General features: G+C 38.5%; 1 protein-coding gene across 4 annotated transcripts in view; it reads left to right on the forward strand.

Moving 5' to 3' along the window:
• The window catches only part of sorcs1 (sortilin-related VPS10 domain containing receptor 1), a 113,756-nt gene that overhangs the window by 69,795 nt on the left and 20,579 nt on the right, over positions 1–23,382 (forward strand). For all 4 annotated transcript variants that reach the window (XR_015866118.1, XR_015866120.1, XR_015866119.1 and 1 more), the window contains exons 11-18: positions 157–259; positions 7,483–7,559; positions 8,722–8,813; positions 9,181–9,288; positions 10,260–10,377; positions 12,852–12,985; positions 14,435–14,548; positions 18,362–18,533. Coding sequence is in view for 1 of the 4 variants with exons in the window: in XM_088419334.1 (XP_088275460.1) it covers positions 157–259; positions 7,483–7,559; positions 8,722–8,813; positions 9,181–9,288; positions 10,260–10,377; positions 12,852–12,985; positions 14,435–14,548; positions 18,362–18,533 (918 nt within the window). In the remaining 3 variants the exon portion in view is untranslated. The remainder of the gene's footprint in view (positions 1–156; positions 260–7,482; positions 7,560–8,721; positions 8,814–9,180; positions 9,289–10,259; positions 10,378–12,851; positions 12,986–14,434; positions 14,549–18,361; positions 18,534–23,382) is intronic.

The raw sequence follows: 23,382 nt of genomic DNA on the forward strand, positions 1-23,382 counted from the left end.
AGCCAAATAGAGGAATGGCAAAAGTGATAACATTGAATGGCATGTGGGGGTTGCAGGTCCAAATTGTTGCATCATCTGCTCGCATATTTACGTGCTGCTTTTAGTTAGGCTTGACAATTGTAATAATCAGGGCTATTTTATGTCTTGTTTACGCAGCCATATTGTTCATTGCATCTTCATCTTCATGTCTCTGCAAATCCTTACACATCTGGAAACATAGCAAGTATGGACTCAGCACCTGGGATCATTGTAGCATCAGGTGAGTTCATGAAACTTTTTTAAAAAATGTGTTTTTCTAATAGAAAAGAAAATGTAACTACAAATTCCATAACCACCACAAAAACACAAAATTTACTCCAGTGATAATTATGCTAATGAAGACCAAATTCAGTGATCTACAATAATCCCGGTATTTGTATACAGTGAGCCCCACTATTTTGGATAGATAAGAACTGTACACGAAACTTCTCGAAAATCTGTGTGATCTTTATGCTCATTGAACATCTGTACCATAATAACAAGAGTCAAACGTCAACAATATATCACAGGTTGTTAAATGGTGACAGAAAGGATCAGCGCCAGCTGACCTTTGCCTTCACGTGTTAGAACTACAACATGCTGATGGAAGCATCGAGTTTTGAAGTGCAATTCTCAATAAACTACAGTCATCGGCTGTAAATTATAGATTTGAGGTTTTTCAATTGTTTTTTTTTTTTTTTTTTTTTTAAGTGCCACCAGACATGCCGTGCGCTGCTTGGCAATCAGCACTACTCTCCAAACATTCCATAATGAGTTTGATTTCATGATTACATTGCTTGTATTCGATTCAATACAAGGTAAGTGTAAAAGCCCATCATCCTTCTAAGTGGCCTGTCTGATTAAACTTACAATCAAGGAATGAATGTTCGGCTACTCTTGTGACTGAACAAAAACTAGCACAATAAATAACGGTCAGGTCATCAGGCCACTGTAATGTATCTACTCGGGAGTTAGGCAATATGTACCACTGTAATACTGTATGTGTCTTTAGGGGAGACCAGCAGGGATTGCCCATGCAAGTTAATAACAACCATACAAAATTTAGAAGTCTGTTTACATAGCATCGTTGCAAATAGTTGACAGTTAATAAAATAAAAAAAAAAAACGATTTTTTTATTTTTATTTTTTTTTTACTAATCAACTGGTGCACACCAAACAACTAAGAATTTATGGCACACAAAAGAAATACAGGAAGAAGATCTTAAACCGTAAACCAGTATGAGATAAGGTTATTCTGCTTGAAGTTGTTCAGCCTTTTCCAACTTTCATCAAGTACCTAATCAGGCTGTGGAAGACAAATCGTCACAGGCAGACATTTGAGTACAAGCCATGACTTTTTTCTCATGACTTGGCATGGTTCATACTCCAATAGCAATTATTAGTAATTAGTAATTATTATCTCCTGCTTCGTTTCTATTGTCATCATCCTCTTACTTCTTCCTTTACTGCCACTAGCAATTTTAGAAGCCATGTCTAACAGATAAAGTTTGCAAAGTCTTCACAACACACCGACCAGCTGTGCCATCAAGCTAGATGAAGGCGTTCGGCCAATAGCGTATCGGCATTTCTGTGATTGACGTGACACCGGCCAACAGCATATCTGCATCTCCGTGACTGAGACCGGGACTCTGACCTTAATCCACCAACAGCATATCGGCATCTCCGTGACTGACACCGTGACAGTGACAGTGACTGTGACATTGTAAGAGCAATAGCATATCGGCGTTATCGCGACACGCGGGAACAGTTAATTTTGGTGTTGCAGCCAAGCGAAAAAATAGTGCGGAAACATTGACCGGCATGTTGGATTGTTCGTAAAACGAAAGGTTTGTGCGTAAGAGGGGGAAAATTTTTGTAAAAGAGGGAGTTCGTAAACCGGGGGCCCACTGTGTGTGTGTATATATATATATATATATATATATATATATATATATATATATATATATATACTGTATATATATATACTGTATATATATATATACTGTATATATATATATATATATATATATATATATATATATATATATATATATAGTGTGTGTGTATAAAAATTATTGCTATGTGTTTATCAGTAAAAAAAAAAAGACATTACTGAAGTGCTGATTTTGAGTTTGAAACTGTGATTTACTCTTTATGTTGAAAATATTATGGTGCTAAACATGCAGGCATGTTCACTATGTTGAAGATAGGATGTTGCTGTAAGCAGTCAGTTAAAAACGTTTTAAATACATAAGAATAAATAACTTCTATATACCATCTTTCTGTGTCAATATCTGAAGTTACTACCTATTATAGTCCAGTGCATCTTATTCGTGACAGATATCTTATTTATTTTTCTCAATTCTTGCTGCGTGGCCTTTATACTGGTGCGGCCTTTATATTGGTCGGCCTCACTCGTTTCAAACTGGCGTGATTGGTTCCAAAAGATTATTTATAGTGCATTTTTCCACTTAATTCAAACCTGAATGGGTTAGCCATGGGTCACAAGATTGCTAGTGATGCTAAGAGAGAAGTAAGAAGATGATTTAGATGGAACCAAAGCTGGAGATAATCAAGAAATACAAAGCTAGCCAAGCCCAGGCTACCCTTACTAGGGAATATGGGCATAGCAAGCGACACTCAAAAGGTAAATAAATCCTTTTGATACTTTTTATTTAGGATGTTTTTTATTGTATACCTGTATATTATATATAGGTAACACTTACAATACTATTTTGGTACCAATTTTTAATACGTATGTGCTATTTTGATGTTTTTACCTGGGGTTCTAAACACATTAGCTATTGAAAATATGTTTGGATTGCCAAATTCGCCTTACAAGCCCAAGGTAAATCTCGTAACACGGGGGCCCACTGAATATATATAAAATCAGGCGTATTCTTACATTAATCACGATAGCAGCAGCTCTTGTTAACCATGGATTTTACCGCATTATCTGAGTCTATCATTGTTCCCACACAGGCGCATTAAGGTGAGATTTATCCTCTTAAAATTTCTTCAATCGCTTCAGTTTGTGACGTTTACTTACCTGTATATCCTATTTGAAATATGCGCTTTTAATCTGAAGGCTGCGCTGTGCCACAAGAACTCTATCACCTGTGCATCGCTGAGTGTTGTTGCAAACAACCACATTGTGTGATGCGTGACCACAGTTTTTCCTCATTTTATGTTTGTTTTTCAAACTCCTCCTCCATTCTCTTTTGCAAAAGATCCGACTCCTGCCTGCTAGTCTTCAATCAGAGCGCATTCCAAGAGTACCTTTATTCAGGGACCTACGCAACCACAAACAACCACGTTGTATGACGCAAGACTCCAGTTTTCATGAGTTTTTTTTCAACCTCCTTATGCATCATCTTTTTCAAAAGATCTGACTGCCGCCTGTGAGTCAATCAGGGCGCATTCCCAGAGTACTTTCATTCAGGGAACAACTCACTAACTTTTGAGTCCTGTTTTGCAGAATTCACCGGAATGTGTAGAAGTTGGTGCATAAAGTTCAGTTAATCCATGAGTCCCATCATTTTCATTTTTAAAGGTTAATGCCACCTTGTGGAAAGAACCATCATTTTATGTTTCTTTTCTTTCATTTTATTCCAAACTATTTTCTCATTCTTCGCTACTCCTTTACTTGTAGTTAGTGGCCTTGTGATTTACCTTTTTGAATCCCCTTGTAGATTAGAGAATAAACATGCATATTATAAGAACTGCTTTGTTTAATGTGTGTGTGTTTTGAAATAATTGAGGCTTTTCATCTGGCCAAAGCATGAAACTCACTTTAATTAATTAATTGATAAATTAATTGATGAACCCTATTTTCTACATTAGCACGTAAGATAAATGTACATGTGGCTCCCTACTCTGGCTAGGGTACTGCATTGAGGTTTTTTTTCTTTTTTTTTAATGAAAACTGACAAATCCTTCTGTATCCCTTGTCCCCATGATGCACGGTGTATTGAATTGTCTCAACCATTGCTCATGTAGCCCCAAATGTTTTTTTCAGCCTGCCACTTTTAGTCAGTTCATTCACCTACCTGTTGGTCCACATTCCATTCAAACAGCCCAATCACAACCAGGTGCAATAAATTACTCACTCAGTATATAAGCCTGCCAGTCCCGCTGTTTTGTGCCAGATTTTCATGAACTTTCTCGCTCACCCTGGCATTGCCTGGTTTACTGCTTGCCCAGTATGAAGACATGTTCCTTGCCCACCTGCCTTTTCCTCTTTTCTCCAATACGTGTGTCTGTCTCTGCAAGTACTTGGGTCCCTTTTCTGATAGTACCATCTGGCCAGTGATGGGTCAGCATAGTCTCTCTGCCTCGCATAGAAAGAGTGGAGAAAGTGTTGGACCAGCAGTCATGCCATCTCGTCAAGATTACAGAGCAACTGGCCGTCACCACATCACTTGCACAGGGAGACACTCCTTCAGCTCGATCCCTCCTCAACCTGCTTCTTAGTTGTTAGTTTATGATGCACCTATATCCCAGAATGCTCTGATGGCGACATGGATACTTGTGACCCTTTTTTTTTTTCGTTAACTGTTCTCTTGTCTTTGCCCTTCAGCCTCGGACATTTGCATCCAAAAAGGCCTTCGCCATTAATCATCTGATGGTGCGTGCCCGGTTGTGGGGAATTGATGAATGGGGGAGGCAATTGCTGGTATGCACCTCTTTCCTAACATTTTTGGGGAAGATCCGGAAAGTGTTCAGGTTGAGCAATGCCAGTGCGGATAGGTTTAAGTCTCTAGCTTTGCAACAGGGTGATGGAACTGTGGTGGATTACATCCTCACTTTTCGGACCACAGCTAGCCGAAGTCAGTCTGTTCTGATGAGCTTGTCTACACGGGCTTCTGCGAACCCTAGACAGGGTGATAGACTTTGCTACTCATATTGATATCTTGTTACATCATCAACGGCAGGAAAGACAGCGGGAAGCATCTCGCCTGTGGGCAATTCGTCCCCTGAGCATTACAACTGACTGGGTGGCGACGCTGAATCCAACAGGAACAACAACAGGAGCCCAAATAGCTAGGCTGCGTCTTTTATTGCAAAGGAGCGTCGTTGGAGCCCCTTCGTGTACTGTGGGTTGGGACAACAATTCGTCCCAATTTGCACGGTAAAAGTCAAGGCCCGTCCATAGACAAGGGATACTGGTGGGCCAAGCAGCACTTTGCTCTTCATGGTCTAGGAAACCCCTTTAGGTCTGGTTTCTCCTGCCCAGGGCAACCCGATCTCCTGCTTACTCTGTAAGAAGGCTCGCTCTGCCTTCCTGGCCAAAATTCTGTCACTCCGATTGGAGTTTTAGCCCTGCATTCGTGTGTGTGTGAGCGCTCCTCAGTTGCCCTCCTGCCTTTTCTGCCATTCTTCAATAAACCATTTGTTTACACTCCTGTCTGTCTCCATTTGCTCCTGGGTCCAGTCTCTGATTGTGATAGTATTGTACCTATGTTATATTTTCACTACCCCAGTGACACATGCTGCATATAGAGTATTTGTGGCCATGTCTGCTGTTCAATGTGCATATACACTGAAATTTGCAGCTTCAGTTAGTTTTCATGAAACACTCATTTAATTAACTGCAGACTCCTTTTGCATACTTCTATTTTGTACAAAAAAAGTGTTGGAAAGCAGAAGAATTCTGCTGTGAACTCTAATCTCTTTTCGGTCATGGATATTCACAGGAGTTTCTGTTAATAATTTTACACATATGTCCTAAAATAGGTTTGCTTTTCAAAGAAACATACAGTACATGTTAAGCTGTTATGTATCTGTCTGTCTTGCACCTGGAATGTCACAGACACTTCAAAGGGCTATTTTAAGGATGTGCTTATCTCTATAAACATCGTTCTGAAGAGATGAATATGCCGTGTTGATTGCAAAAAGCCACTTCGTATTAGAAAAGCAGAGCTTCAGATCTGTAGTGTTTCTGCCTGAAAACAAAACAAAGGAAATACAGTGTCTCACCGCAGAGGAAAAGGACAAACTGCCAGAAAATGAGACCACCAACCCTAGGGTGAATTCACATCTCTGTGATATTTACTCCCACATGATTCCTCAGTGTCAATAACTCAGCAGCCAATGCTGCAGGTGACTGGAGATGGCCAAGTTTACTTCAAAAGTGTGGGTGAAAGGACCTTGCCTTAAACTTGTTTAAGCTATGTAAAAGTGTGTGTGTGGGGGGCAAACATGTATACAGCATTTGTAAAAAAAAATGTACAAAATTATAATACACGTTTTTATTAGAATTCAGACCTTCTTTTCTATTTCCCTCCAGAAAATAATAGCTTTTCATACTTTTTTTCCAGTGAGCACACACCCAAACATTGATTATTCAAAAAATCCAATGTGAATTTGAATTTTCAAATCTTTAGTTTAGTTTTGCTAGACATTTACTGGAATTTTTTTTTTTTTTTTACTTTATTTTTCAGACTTCAAAATGCACAATTTAAAATTGTACCTTCTTACAACCATGTCTTGTTTGTCAATTTCAACGTTGAGCATGCTGGACTTGCATGGACCTTATCATGTTGGAACACTTTTGCTGTGCAACAAAGAAGTTTGATATACACCTTCTGTTGAATAATATATTGAAGTGCTCAGTAATGTGAGAACAAGGTCTGAGAAGAGGAAGACGTAAAAGCAAGAACAGAAAATAAAAATGCTGTCAAATTGAATCCACCTGAAGCTGTACATCTATACAAATTCTAACTCTCCTATTGCGTAATCGGTTGGCACAACTAATTAACAAAAATAAAACAATAAAAAAATTAAACCAGAAGTACAATTTTGTAGCATGGCAGGACATATCCAATCTTTTGCTCAGAGGCCAACTCAACTTGGTGATAGAAAGCAAGTATGTGGCCTCTGTCACAGTCTTAATGTACCACATAGAATGGGAGGAAAACGGACATATGATGTAGACATTTCCAGCCAACAGCAAGTGGAAAAATGTGTTTTTAAAGGCATAAATTGTATGACTACTTCAATTAACAATTAACAGGTACTTTATAGTCACTTATAACAGTCATTTCTAAATAGTCATCTAGTCATTTTATATAACCATCCCTTTTTGCACAACCATAAACACCTGTTTTTATTTTGTGCTTTGTTCATAGATATTGTCAGATTTTACAGTTGTCTATTTTTATATATATTTACTTTTCTTTAGCTCATTTTTACTTGCCACTAAGGTTAGAGAGTCACGAAATTTCAATTCTCTGCCTGTCCTTGCACATGTGGTAGAATCGACAATAAAGCAAACTTTGAACTTTGAACTTTGAATTATAAAAGTAATTATAAACAAACTATGACATTTTACGGCTGACAATGGCTAGATAACTTTTGTATCCTTGTACACTGTTTGTTCCCTCTCACCAGATTAAAGTTCATTTGCTCTGTGGGTTTTGCAAGAATTCTTCAGTCACAAATTGCCTTTTGTTTGTGTTAAAGGTTCTGTTGGTTCTGAGCTGACCACCAGTAACGTCAGTGTGTACATATCTTCGGATGCAGGGAACACATGGAGACAGGTGAGTGTACAAACATATTTCGCTGTTATTCATCACTTTTATAATGCTGAGATTTTGTTTTGGTGGTCATGAATGAGCACGTGGTAACAACATTTTAAAGTTACTGTCACGCTCGGACATGCTGAGTGACCCAAAAAAGCAGGGAAACCATTAGGTTGAATGAATAAAAGAAGATTTAATACAGAACTAAGGCAGGACAAACTGGAACAAAACTGTACAAAGTAACATATCAAACTTGAAACTGAAACCAAACTCACAGGGTAACAGCGACAAGGAGGTAGCAGAACTCGGGAACGGAAATACAGTGACATAGACAAAAGCATTGACAATGACCCGACAACTAACTGAATGCAAACTCGGGACTTAAATACATTTAGTCAAAAAAGTATGTAAATTCTAACAGTTTATCTGAGAAGAACTCAAAACCAAGGAACAATTTATAGATTGTCATATCACTCCTATTTTAGCCTCTTTGCACCCAGGAATGAAGTGGGGGAGTATAAAATGCGCTCCAGTTTTATTTATCCACTGCCAGGCTTCTACTTTTTGTCGCTTTTCCTTTTTTTTTTTTTTTTTCACCTGTGTCATATAGGCTTTGGTTGATTATTGCAAAATATGATGCTAGAGGTTACTGGTAAGTTGCATTTTTTTTAAATAAAGTTGAAAAAAGTCTTTACTGTCATTTAGTGGCTAGGCATGCAAACTTATGCATTTGTGTGTAGAGACAATTTGTTTTAACAAAGAAAACGTATGGAGGGAAATATTTTATCATAAAGGGGAGAATTATGCGGGTTTGAATATGTGCATTCAAGGCATTCATGAAGTGATAACTGTCACTTCAGTCAACATTTAAAAAAAACATTTTTTTTTAATGTGTGTTTCAGTAACATCGTATTTCATTGCTTTTTAGGTAGTTTGTCTTGTGCTGATAATTCATTGTTGTATTTTAACCAAGTGAATCGCTGTGGGAGCTGTGCTGATATGTTTCATCATATTGTTGTACCTCAGCAATTGAAGTTATTTTGTGAGCCCTTTGTGTGAAAAGAGCTATATGAATAAAACTGTACATTTTCTGTTATTACTTTGTGGGGATCGCAAATAGTAAAAAAAATAAAAGAAACACATAAATCCTTTGGTAATGAATGTTTCTTTTTTTCTGAAGATATTCAAAGAGGAATATGCAGTGCTGTATCTCGACCAAGGGGGAGCTTTAGTTGCAATAAGGCATACTCCACTTCCCATCAGACACTTGTGGTGAGTCATTATGAGACCGTGAGTCATGGCGACAGAGATGTAGTCGGCCGCAGCATGAGTCATTCCTGGAGATGAAACTCAAGAGTATTACTTGAATAAAAATTGCCGCTAATAAGTTTATTGTATGACCAGGGGAACTTTATTACAGTGGAGTGAACAAACTCCATAAAATCCTGCATTGATAATTGGCATTTGATTGCAGATTCATGTCTGAATATAGTTCTAACTACCTGTGATCAATCTTCATTTGTGTTCCCCACCCGGGCACGGTGCAGAATATAAAATGAAGTCATTAGACAACGTTCAGGGTCATTAGCTTGTGTACACAGTGTGGGCTCCAAATGCAGTTAGATGTTTGTGTTCCCAGGTTGAGCTTTGACGAAGGTCGGCAGTGGAACAAATACAGCTTCACCAGTACACCTCTGTTCATAGATGGTGTTCTGGGAGAGCCAGGGGAAGAGACACTAATCATGACGTGAGTGAAGATTTGTCATCATAGAATTCTATTTCCACCACACATCACCAAAAAAATACATCTTGGGAATTGTGCCAAACATTCATTTTGACATATGGAAAAGTCTAAAAAAAACCCCTCTTATTCTCTTCAGAACTTAAGTAAGAAGAGTGGTACCTCTACTTACGAACGCCCTTTGTTTTTAGTTATAAAAGAAAATTCAGGATTTGACATTGTTGGCGTATAATTGTATTTTGATAGAACAAAATGATTTGATATACCATAATATGTTTTGAACCTACAAGTGCTTGGTGATGGAGATACTGGCACCAGTATCTACTTGGTATTGATCAATATTAAATTGATATCGCAATGCTTTGGTGAGGTGGGTGTCATTGTATTAATTAATTGATATGATTCCTCCAAATCGTTGTAGAAATCAAAGCCATTGAAGAAATAATTCTTCTTCACTGACTCTTCACTGAACTTTTCAGTTGGTGATGATTGGTGAAAGTAAGCTTGGAACCGAATGCAAACAAAACTGACAAGACAATGAGTATCTCAATATAACCAACACATATCCAGAATATAGCATTATTACTGATGAATCTTGATGCAGTCTGTGCTGGAAAGTTATCCACTTAATTAATTAATCCAATACTTCTACTGTAACAGTATGAAAGAATAGCTTTTTTTTTTTTCTCCAAAGTGGACTTGACAAACTTGCGGGCTGAAAATTGCTTGTCTTGCTATGTCATGTGCGTACAAAACATAAGTTTTTATAAGAACAAGGTACTCTCTGGTACAGATAATTTACATATACCAAAAACAAAGGTATGCATGAATTTTCATTTACATTTGAAACACCTAACCAATAGCAATATGCAAAATGTTTTTTTTTTTTTGTTTTTTTTTTTTACGTTTATGTGAGTGAATCCTCTTTTTAATGGAATGTGTAAGAACAGCATTATGTATGAATGGTAATGTTCCAGGATATTTGGTCACGCCAGTCATCGCTCAGAGTGGCAATTGGTGAAAATTGACTTCAGGTCCATCTTCAACAGAAGATGCACAGAAGCTGATTATCAGACATGGCACCTTCACAATCGGGTATGCAATACTGATTGTTAGTTAGTGTTGCTTAATGGTGTTGCTTACTATATATAACAATACACACTTAAATTTTCACCCAGAATAGAGCCAAAGTAATACTAAATTCTACTGGTGTACATATTATGATTCAGACTGTACAATTTTCCTAAATACTGTCATGTTAGGACATTGCCAGTAGTGAGAGGTGGACCCAAAAGGCAGGGAAGCAGGGAGGTATGGCTCAAAAGAATTCATGTTTAATAAAGCTTGGTGGTAGGAAAGCAAGACTAAAAGGCATTCAAAGTGACAAACAACACTGATACTAAAATACTGGACTAATGGCGACACAAACAGAGATCAGAAAACACTTACCGCAACAGAAGACAAAATGACAGTAGACATAGACAATTACCCTACAACCAACTGAAAGAAAACTGGGAACTAAATACTCCAACACTAACAAGGTCACATGAACAGCTGGACAAGAACAATAGGCAGGAGATGCTGATTGGCTGACACACTGGAGCAGGTAAACACAGACAGGTGGACGTAATCACACTAAAGGGAATACTGACAAGGAGTACAGACTCGAGTGGAACAGAAACATGAACTTAGAACATGAACAAACCCCCCACAAAAACATAAATCCGAAAACTCACAATAAAAAAAAAACAACAAATCCCAACTGAACATGGCAAGAAAACTTCAATATTTGGACTTAATATTGTACAATTACCTGTTTAAAAATGAGTATTTACTGCTCCCAGTTAGTGGGGTATTTTTTGTTTCTTCAATTTAATGTCCAACCACTTTAAGTTTTTTAATCAAAGAAAAAGCAGTTTTAGGTTTTAGTTATGCATTTTGTTCAACTGCTGGACCATATTTGAAACGAACTATGTGTAGTATTTGAAAAAAAAAAAATCCTTCTCAAATTCGAGAGACTGAATCTCCTGTGAGCATGCTGTGCGAAGCCAGGGTATGCATGTGCGACCCCAAGAAACATGCTTTTTTCTGCTCTACTAAAAAAAAAAGTCTAACCGCATACCCTCAGCATTAGATGACGGGTGTATGTTTTTATATGCTCTGAGCAAAACAAAATCTAGTAGCGGTCCATGCATTTCAGACTTAGGCCTTCAGTGATGTCCTACATACCCCTCATAATGCCATCATTTATGACACCACAGCTGGTGAAATTATATAGAGAAGCACACGTACGCATTACTTGTTGTTGCATCACCTTCATTGTGTGCAGCACGGACTATTTTCCAGATCATTTAAACATGAATAAACCCACATCAGCAATTAAAACTTATCACCACGTGATCACAAAAAATGCATTCTTCTTTCTTTCGTCAAGAAGACTTCAATGACTTTTAGTTGGTGTTTTCCTCTCCTTCAGCCATTGTGGGTTAAAAAAAGCAAGTACGGTAGATATATCTACCCTGGGTTCAACTAAGATACACCGTGTAGCTTGGTTGATCTGCATAGCTCTGCCTCCCATCCAATCACAGGGTGCGTACATGTCACGTTCAGCGTGAGGCCGTCTGGCTGGCCTTACTGTCGCCAACCCCTGTCGCCTATCGCAAGTATTTGTTAACTATATGTGCCCGTTGACATACAGTGCTCAGACGCCCGCACTGTGGATTCTGAAGGCTTCGGGCAGACATCATATACCGCATGGCTCAAACTACAACACTGGAAGGGGCGTAACCAAATGGATATAATAAAACACAAACACAGCAGAATATGGAGAATACTTATTACAAATTTCAATACAAATACAAATTTAAGATGAAATAGACTTTTATTCTATATATGATAATGATGTCAAATTATGTTAGGCCGGCAGAGAAGGCCTTGCTCGCCTTACCACTTAGAAAACCACAAGGAAAAGCTACGAAATAGAGCAGAATAAACATTTCACTTTGTGGTATAGTAGTATACATTTGACAATGAATCTCTTTGAATCTTTGAATCAAATCAAGACACCATCCATCCTATTTCTAGAGCATCTTATCCGTGAAAAAAAAGAAAGTGAGCGAGTCTAAAAAATTGGTTATTAATGAAGTTAATTAATGAAGTTATTCTTTGTTTTAAATGTATCTATTTTTGTTTTTTCCTTTTTGATGTGAAGAAAACAATGTTATGCAGGGGTTGGGAGAGCATGACAGAAAATATCTGAGATGCACTGCCTGAAAATCAAATTAGGGATTGTGTTGTTTTTGGTGTAACATTCCAACTTTATTCATTATTTTAAAACAATTTGACATCTAATGTACCAAGTCAGAATAGAATGCCAAAAGAAGAAGAAATTCTAAAAAAGTGATCAGAATCACAATAAATGTGAAAAGATGTTCGTACCACATAATATAACCTCAAATTACAAACTTATATATTCATGACATTTGCTGGAATTCTCAATGGTGAAAATGTACATACACAGATATCACATTGGAAAAATATGCATCTTTCATCTTTGCACTTCTTTGAAGGGGGATCCCTGCCTGATGGGGGTAAAAAGAATATACAGGAAGTTGAAACCCACATCCAGGTGTGTGACGGGAAAGCTGTACTCCGTTTCAATGTCATCAGCCCCTTGCGACTGCACAGAGGCTGACTTTGAATGGTAAGATTTTTTTTCTTAACCATCATATCCTTTCAGATTGATTCCCGAGAAGTTAACATTGTAACTCTGTGTACATCCATTGTCAATATCACGATCCAAATCCAGATATGGGCAAACTATGGCCCGTGAGTCATATCATTTGCCAGATATGGGCAATACAAAGCTTTACCGTTCCGCCATTTTGAAACAAGTGAGGCTGAACAATAGCAGACCACCATCTCTGTGAGGAGACGCCGACCAATAGCAGACCAGCATTGTAGTTGCATTAAAGCAGTAAGGTGGCAATATTAAATACGTGCATTTACCTTAAAACGCCAGCAGATAGAGGCAAAACAACAGTCAATTAAACAATCAATCATTCACATTTTATTTGTATAGCCCCGAATCACCAAAGTCTCAAAGGGCTTCACAGATGAAAAGAGGTCATGTCTATACTTATTCTTCTTCGAAAAAAGAAGTCATGAAATGTTAATGGCGCACTGCTTCCCCCTCCTGAGTTGCCAGATGGTAGCGTAGAATTCCTCTCACCGTGGGCAACTCTAGAGTGGAAACGAGTCCAAGTCCTCTTGTGAAGAAGGTAGCATAACCTAAGCCATGTGTGGATGCAAGTCTGACTATGTCAGGTTTGAACTTTTCTGCCTGGTTCACCAGCTCAGGCGTTTCCCCTACAAGAGAGGTGACATTCCCTGTCCGTAGAGCAAGCTTCTGTAGCTAGGGATCGGACCCCAAGCTCTCCATATTTGGCCGCCACCCGGCTCCCAAGGCACCTAACCCCTATGCACGCTCCATATGTGTCTTAACGTGTCACTCATCAAGAGAAGTCATTTGAGCCACGTTTTGTATGGTCCCTCACCTAGACCATGGGTGACCCTCCCAGGCACATAACTTAGCTTCTTGGATCATCGAGACACACAAAGCCTCCACCACAGTAAGCTGATGGCTCACGGATGCGTAACATCAATTTCAAAACGCAAAACTTCAGACTGGCTTTTAAAGTGAATAATGCAGGGGGCAACAATATTTATTGAATTTGTTTTGAATGTATTCTTGCCAATGTGAAACAAATTGAGTTTAACAATGGCCACAATGTTGTTGTGAACAAAATGTGGGTGTGTATATCAAGTGTCATAATTGAATGTAACTTATGCCTTGGTCAATAATGCTTTTTGATAATGTTTTTTCAAAAAAACACTTTCATCAAAATTACAAAACATCAAGTTTCGATAACCTGAAAAATTCAAACTCAAATTTTAGTCATAGTTGTCATATTCTATCTGACAAAAAGGTAGTATTAGTGTATTCCTAGCTACTGTGATGCACCTGAAACAGATAAATTCCCAGCTCAAATTCATTGTCCTATCGTAACTAGTCAGTTGGCATCCATAGAATCAGTTAGAAATTAAATCTCCATATATGATAATTGTATCATCTCTGCTTGCATCTTTACAGTGATTATGGCTATGACCGACGTGCTGATGGAAAATGTACTCCTGCTTTTTGGTTCCGTCCCTCAGTGATGTCCAGGAGTTGCACCACAGGGATGACATTCCTGAACAGCACCGGGTAAACTCATTTATTAGCACTGATTAATAGGCTTTGCTCAAATCATGTTCTTTCATTAAATGTTGTGCCATTTTTATGTCAGATATTACTCGTTGCACACATTCAAAAAAGTGACATTTTTCAGTCAACAGTTCCTTTGAAAGTCTTGAGGATTATCAAGATGCTTTTTCACAAAATAGCCTTTGTTCTTTTGTGACAGCAGTGTCTTTCTTATTAGCCCTTCATTATCACTGTCCGTATTGCCCTATTACTGTTATTGTTGCCTAATTTATTGTTGTGTGCAATGTAAGTCGGGGTAGAGAAAAGAATAAGGGCAGTGTTACTCTGCATATGACAATAAATCATCAATTCAATCTTTCTTACAGTAGTCACTAAGACTGCTCTAAGGCTAGCAAGGCCTGCAGTTCTTTGGAAGTTTTTCTAGGTCTTTCTTTCTGACCCCCATTATGAGTTGTCGTCACACCTTCGGAGTAGTTTTTGTTGGTAAACCACTTCTGGAAAGGTTTGCCAGTTTTCCTAGATTTTTAAATCATGACTCTGACAGCGGTCCATTAGAACCACACAGCCTTAAAAATTGTAACCTTTTGCAGACTGATGAATTTCCAACATTTTTTTCTGAGCTTCCCCAAAACTCTGGTTAGTCACAGTTTTAATTATTAACAAGGGGAAGGGTGAGTAATTACCTTTTCACATTGGATGAGAAGGGTCCCCCACCCCTTCCCCTCTCCTTCGTAAATAAACGCATAGTTTAAAAAACACATTTTATATATCTTAGGGTTTATCGTATTGTTAAAATGGAATGAAGAATACAGAAATCAGAAAGGCGCAAATACTATACACTATATATATATATATATATATATATATATATATATATATATATATATATATATATATATATATATATATGGAACGCTTTAATCATTTGGAAAGTTGAATCAGAAATGTAATCGATCTTTTGGAACATTTGAAACATCTCCGACAGTGACCTCTGGTGGCTGAATGTACATGTTCACATGAAAAAAGAACTGTGTTGCAAAACGCTCCAATGGATTGTCAGTTGGCAAATCAGGGGTCCCTCAGTGACGGACTGACAACAATCCATCGGTGCAAATGGAACTTCCAAAAGCGTATTGACAGCCCGAATGTGTCCTCATATATATGATTGTCGTCAGGAGCAGGTAGGGTCGAAAGCCAGGAAGTCAGGCCAAGGAAATACGCTAGAGAGTTCAACATAGAAAGACAATCTGGCAGAAAAGAGCAGGACGAGCAGGCTCAAATCGTGGGTGAGTCATTGGTTGCACCTGGGGGTGATTAGGCTAATTGAATGGTATGCGGGCTGACGGGTGAGAGTGAAAAAAATTGACTGGAACTTGCCAGTGTACAATAGTAACAAAAGTAAATTGTAAATTACTGCAGTGGGCTGACACGCATTCTGGTGTCTACCAGATCTTTCACCCCAATTTAGCTGGAACAGACTCCAGCACACCCTTGGCCTGAAAAAGCATACGTGGTAAGGAAAATGGGTAGATAGTGAATTAATGAATTTTTGTTCTTTTGTGGTCTTGTAGTCACAGTACTGCAGGCTGTACCTGGTACATTTAAATATTTTCTTGTCAATTCAAGCATGCCAGCGGTATATTATTTCAATGTTATACTGTATGTATTCCGTAATGACCTCGGACTCATCCTGGAGTGCCAGCTGGTTGTGGACAATCTCACCAGTTAGCATGTCAGCTTGGCTACGAGAACCCTAAAGCAAGATTTAGGAAGTCAAGTTTGTATTTGACAGCCCTTTTTCCTGAATTCAAATGAAAAATCTTTACTTTAAAATGCTTGCATTTACAAAACAAAACAAGGTAATTACACAACCTTTTCTTTGTTAAAAAAAGACAATCAGTTTTGGAAAACACAAAGACAATTAGTTTTGGACGTACAGTAACCTAAATACAGTTGGGATAGGGCTGCTTAGTTAGATTTGGTTGCAAATTAGCATCGCCTTCATTATGAAAAACACAAAAGGGAAAGTATATGATGCCGTTTTTAAGTTAAAAGCAATAGATCTTCTGCACGTAAGTTGACATCAATGAGTCAGTGGTTGGAGACGTTGGAGTCAGCAGCAAGAAGAACTTAGCCAATGTAAGAGGGAAAAAATAGCACTCAGAGGAAACCAAAGTATATGGCCCAAACTAGAAAAGATTCTTCAAGATCGGGTAAAAACACAAAGAGCGCACAGCCAATGTGTTTCTATTGTGCAGATTCGACTGAAAGGAATAACAAACGAAAAGCAGATTGAAGATTTCAGAGTTGGACCATCGTGGTGTTTCAGATGTTTGAAACGAAAAGGCCAGTCCATTAGTCCACGGACAACTTTAATTTGATTTCACTCACAAAAACTTGCCCAGCATTCTATCGGACCAGATAACTTAAATAACATGGGTGAAATGCCTTTAACATTTGATTTCTGACAATGATGAGGACATCCAAAGTTCAGGAAGTACGTTACCTCAAGACGAAAGCGACACTGAGTGTGGCAATGAAAGAGGGACCTACGCTGATGATGTTTTCCTGGAGTTGCTTAATTCAGACACTGAAAAATAAAGAGGAAGATGATAGCGCCAAATAAGTTCTGGTAGGCTTTCAATCATTCGTGTTGCTGTTGTGTGTGTGCTAGTGTTTTGTTAGTCCAGTGTTTTGTCTGCCATTCTGAAAATATGTTGGTGCTGCTCTTTTCTAAACATGCAGGCGTGTTCAGTCCAAGTTCAAAGCATGACATTGCTGTCAGGACACAGTTGGAAAAAAAAAGGTGTTTTGAATAAAAACCAAGCAACAGACTTCGATGTACCATCTTTCTGTGTAAATATTTGATGTTGATACCTGCGGTTAATATTCGGTGTGGTTTATACGTGACAAAATATGATTTTGTGTTGTGCGTCTTATAGTCCGTAGGGCACAATATATATATATATATAGTCCATTTTATTTTGCTTTCTTTTGAATCACATTTTAGGTATGGAATGGAAAGTCTGAACTTTTTCTATTTTTATGATTTTTCATATGTGGTTAGCTCAAAATTGTGAGATGAATTTAAGTCTGATTTATTTGTAAATTACCATCAACCTTGTTTTATTTTTGATTTTAAATCTACAGCCATTCTTATATTGTGGCTCTCCGTGGTTTGGGAAAATAAATAATGCTTGGTTCACATCCACTACGTGGACAGCGTAACAAGTGACACATTTAAATCAATAGGACGTGTTTAGTGCGACAGTACACGAAACGTGACGTGAGACAGCCCATCAATTATGGGAAGTTAAAAACAGGAAATGGAAATATAGCACACATTTTCATAGTAAGATATAAGTGAACATTATGAACTAAAGCGATTAAAGAATTCTTAACACAAAATACATTTAATCTTAATGCCCCTTGCGTGATGGGCTTAAATGTTGGGTTGGTCTGCTTGTTCTTTTCTTGAAACCAAGAAGGTAACAACCTTAGTTAACATGAACACAGCTAAGGTCTAGATGAGAAACAGGAACAGCGCAGATTTCCAGATTAAAAGCAGATATTTCAAAATTAGATGACACAGTTAAATAAACAGTACAAACTGGAGCGCTTGAACAATTCTTAACACAATACATCGCATTTTAATTTGTCAATTGCGGATGGAATCAGATGCTTCTTTTAATTAGAATAATGTGGTACATTTTAGGTTAACATAATTGAGATTAATGTACAGGTACAGTATGTTTCTACAATGTCCATTCTATCGGACATAACCAGGTTTCTTTCGTTCCCCTTCAACAATAGGTACAGGAAGGTGGTCTCAAACAATTGTACAAACGGAGTCATTGTGGAGTACACAGCCAAAAGGCAGCAATGTCCCAAGCAAGCACCCAAAGGTCTTCACCTGGTCACCAGTGAGGGCACACTGTCAGCTGTACTGGGAACCAATGTCACCTTTCTGGTTTTTCTGGAGCAGGTAACGGCCTTTTTTTCTACGTCATTGACTTACTGCAGTGTTTCTCAACTGTATTTCGTCAGCCCCCCCAAGAAAAGAGACCCCCCCCCCCACCCACCCCTGTCGATGCACTGAATCTAAATAAATAAGAATATTATAGATGAAAATTGTTTAGTATACCTACACATGTATCCTTTTTGACATTAACAACAGAAAAATGCATCACAAATCAACTTTCAACAACTGTTAATTATTTTTATCGCGTTTATACGGGTTAAAGCTTAGTCTAAAACGAAAAAAAAAGAAGCAAGTGCACCAAAGTGCCTGAAACTAAAAGAAAATGATGAAAATTATGACTTCATTGCAGTTACATTCCACATAACAAAAACAAAGCTTTTTCCTGGGATCATCCGCGCCCCCCAGGGGGGCCCGCCCCACTATTTGAGAAGCACTGACTTACTGTAATACTGCAGTTGATGCAGTACAGTTCATCTTTCATTACAAATTGTGAGGTCTTTCGAGAACTGCTTTTCTGACACGTATTGGGACAAGGCATATATTTTACTGAAGAAAAATCTCACTGCACAACGCCAAACAAAATGATGCGGAAAAGTAAACAGTTAAATAATAAAATAACAATCTTGTCTCTACCTTCATGGTTTACTTCTTGTGATAGTGTTTTGTTGCATGAATGGTAGCTGGCGGATACAAAGTCAGATTGTAAATTCTCTAAATTCTAGTTTTAGAGAATGCAATAGACCTGCAAGTCACCATTTACATTCTGATATACTGCTTTTCATGATCACTTGCTTTCAGTTCTTGTGCTGCCATAATTTTCTATGGAAACAGCTTTATTTTTTTCTAATGACCTTATGAGCAATGGTTGGAACAATATTGCGCTGCTGAGTTAACTTGTGAGGCCACATTTACTGTACACTCTTTTCTTGGCGGTCACGACAGCCAAATTTCAGGCCACAGTGGCCTAAACTGAATGTGTCATAGGGCAATGCTTGGGGATGGGATGGGCGAACATGACAGGCTGTGGGTGCCTTAGGCCCTCTACACACTAACCTAACTGCTGCCCGTCATGGGCCCCCTGCTGCGTTGGCTTGATACATTGGCAGATCAGGTCTGAAAAATGACGTGCAACACAGACACACACAGACACACACACACGCACGCCCTCTTTTGAGCATTTGCTGTTCTTGTGTGAAGGGAATCATATATTAGGTTGTTGTTGTCATTATGTGCTTTTTTTCTTGTCTAGAATAGTGTGCATTGCTATCCATCTATGCAGCTTTTCCCTTTGCCGGCAAAGAAAAGTCATTCTTGGCTGGTCTGAGTTACTATTTTGCTGTTTAGCAGCAGGGCTTGTCTTAGTCTACTTCTAAAGATAACCCTGGCATCTTGTCACTTGCTTGTGGAAGTAAGCCGGTGTGAAAGAAGCTCACTCACCATTTTGTTCCCTTTTGCAAATGGGAAGTGGCTTAAGAAAAACTTGCTCTCTTTAAACACCCTTTTATTCAGTACATAATACTTATACGTTTGTTCTTCTTTCCTTTAAGCATCAATTGACATTTGTTTTCCTCTCTTTACCTGAATTTCACTTTTTTTAAGTGCCAGAGACATTGGAAAAGTGGTAGAATGTTGTGTTGTAATACTGTAGTTTTCAATAGTTTGTCCAATGAATAGCACTGTTTCATTCTATCAATGTGGTCTGTCTTAAAAGAAGACAAGAATAACTTCCTTAGTCCATCCATCCATTTTCTATAGCCGCTTATCCTCACAAGGGTTGCAGGCTCACTGGCGCCTATCTCAGCTGACTTCTGGCAGTAGGTGGGGGAACACCCTTAACTGGTTGCCAGCCAATCCTATCATGTTATTTTTGCTGACTGTGTATGTCTATGCTGTTGAATACAACTCGGCCAAATACTATGTTGCTACGGAAAAAGTCCAGGCTTCTTCTGTGTTTTCGATTTTTCCACCTTGCAGAAACTGGATCAACAATTTACAAGAACATACTCTCCATGCATCCACCCATTTTCTACAGCTGCTTATCCTCACTAAGGTCGCAGGCTTGCTGGTGCTTATCCCAGCTGTCTTCCGACAGTAGGTGGGAGACACCCAGAACTGGTTACAGGCCAACTGCAAGGCACACAGGGACCACCAACCATTCACGTAGCCAATTACACCTAAGGACAATTTAAAACGTTTAATACACTTGTCATGCATGTTTTTGGAGTGTGGGAGGAAGCTGGAGTGCCCAAAGAGAATCCATACAGACTCGGAGAGCACATGCAACCTCCACAGCGAGTCTGGAGCAAGCTGGAATTGAACTTGGGGTTCTGAATTCTGAGGCGGATGTGTTATCCACTCTTCCACCGAGCCACCACTTCTCCATGCATTTTACCCAGAATAAAATGTTGATTTTTCCTGACAACAGTGTGCTGTGTTCATGAGAAACATTTTTATTTTAATTAATATATATTGAAGAAGATAAATTAAGAACTTTGCTTACAGCAACTGACATGAGTTTGTTAAAGGAGCTTCTTCTAGATGATTGTAAAAAAAATGTTAAAGGTGTTTGTGTCAGTGCAATCAATGAGACATTTATTTTTAAGTACTGTATGAAGATTCTACTACCATACACAATACACCTTTAAGCTTCTATTAAGCAGATAGAACAACATGCAGATGAAGTCTTCTTCATTTTACTTCATCCAAATGGCCATTGTGTCAATATGTTCACAAGATATTACCGTATTTTCAGTAATAACAATAACTCAAATAATAACACTAAACTATCAACAGCATAATAACTCAATGTCAATATGAGCAACCTTGTTCGACTGTAAACACACAAAAGAAACAGGTAAAGCTTACTTTATCAGTACATTCCCCATCTACGAATCCTAATCTCAATATTAATCCTTATAAAACGCAACAGATTATAAGGCGCACCATTTACTAGACCGCACAGTCTAGTAAACCTAATTGAAACTACTGAAAAGCTAACAAATATATTACTACATGATTGGATAGGAAGAATCAAGCAATATTTTCTCATGGCTCTGTCAGTAATTTGTAATTTTCAACAGGCACAAAAGACAAACTTCTTTTATATAGATATAAAATGAAGGCAACATTATTCAAAGCCACCATCAGTATATTTTCTTTGGGAAGTGGCAAAAGTAGCTGAAATATTCTTCAAAGAAATAAATATTATCAGCAATCAGTCACTCAAGTGAAATGCCTTTAAGATATTATTGAAATATAAATTGATGGCATTTTATTCATATCTAGGAGGACTTTATCTTCAGTGGGTACATTTTTCACAGGGGTACAAAAACACTGTTCATATCACCTACCTGACAGGATCACCTTTGGCATCCACCTTACCATACACAATCCGGCGCTTTGGTTCCCCCTGTAGACCCGGGGTCAGGGTCTTGACCCCTCTCCACGCATAGGACATAACACTTAAAAACTGTGTGAAGTCCATTCCACGGATGAAAATTGATAGCTGGGCAATGTCAGAAGTGTCATGTTGTCATCCACACCTTGGGAATTTGCAATGAAATCTTTTCACGGCTCTTTTAGATTGCACACGTTCACCAACGGTGTTTCTGCTCAGGCTCACATTTAAAAAGAGTTGCCTTTTGTCTGTTCAACTGTGTAACAAACTTGAAGCATAACATTTTTTGATAAAATCCCACTCTCGAAATGGCCGGGCTGATTTTGCGAGCTTCTCTGCCAACACAGACGCCTCGCTTTGTGATTTGGCTTTTCTCAGAAGAGACGGCCTCGTTTTTTTTTTTTTTTTTCCCCCCCACCTTCTGTAGCCTTTGTTTCACGTCTATATTGTGTTTTTGTTTCATGATGCCATCTTCTCAGATCATACCGTTTTGTTATTGCCACGCTTTCTCCACACAGAAGACACACGGGTTTTTCGGCAACCTCTGTGAACATGTTAGAAACCACCCCAATTTTAGTGTCCATCTTCGACATTTGACTTTTGCTGTTATACTAGCTGACTTCTGATAAAATGAATCCAACTTGGGCGTGCCACCACTGCATTGTGGGAAATACACCAATACCAGGTGGTACTAGGTGCGGGTGGCCCGTAAGCCTGCAGGCCGGTTCAAATAATAAATCAATATCATTCCGGGGGCCATAGAAAACCGTTTTGACCGTAGTAAAAAACTGGTTAAAGCGAATACACCCAACACTATATACAGTAATAACGATGTATGGAAGCTTGATGGGCACAGGTGGGAGTGGCATGGAAAACATAAGTATTCCCGGACTTCTCATGCCTCATATTCTTCCTGTTTGTCCATGCTTAGTGAGGAATGTCTCACATTCGCTCACTGTCTCACAGTAAGAGCTGGAGCGCATGCTCTCACATTTTCTAGCATTGCACGCACACCATGGTTGTGATGAGCGGGCTGTTATGCATGTTTTGCTGCAAGGGATTAGTGAGATTACCTCAACAGCTCATCTGTGTCAACACAGAAAACTAATACATTCCTAAATGTGACATGCCATAGCAAAATGGGTCACAACTCACTCAGATGTATCCTGAGATATGAGGCAATAATTGTTCAGTAGCAGGGCTGCGCAGAGGGGTTTGGAGGGACAGGTGCTCCAATTTGAAAAGCGAAGACATTGAAATTAATTATTATTATTAAAGTAGTGTAGTTCTTGTAACACCATAAATATAACAAGAAGCAGATTTGTGGACATTCAAAACACATGTATACCTCCTTACGCAACAGTTGGTGGATCATTTTGGGATCTTTACTATTTTATGTAAATCATCATTTGAAATTTCTTTGAGGCTGGGAAAATGGTACAAGGATATTGTTCA

The sequence above is a fragment of the Hippichthys cyanospilos genome, chromosome 7 (genome assembly GCF_059441005.1).
Source record: "Hippichthys cyanospilos isolate Australia breed blue-spotted pipefish chromosome 7, RoL_Hcya_1.0, whole genome shotgun sequence".
NCBI classification, from domain to species: Eukaryota; Metazoa; Chordata; class Actinopteri; order Syngnathiformes; family Syngnathidae; genus Hippichthys; species Hippichthys cyanospilos.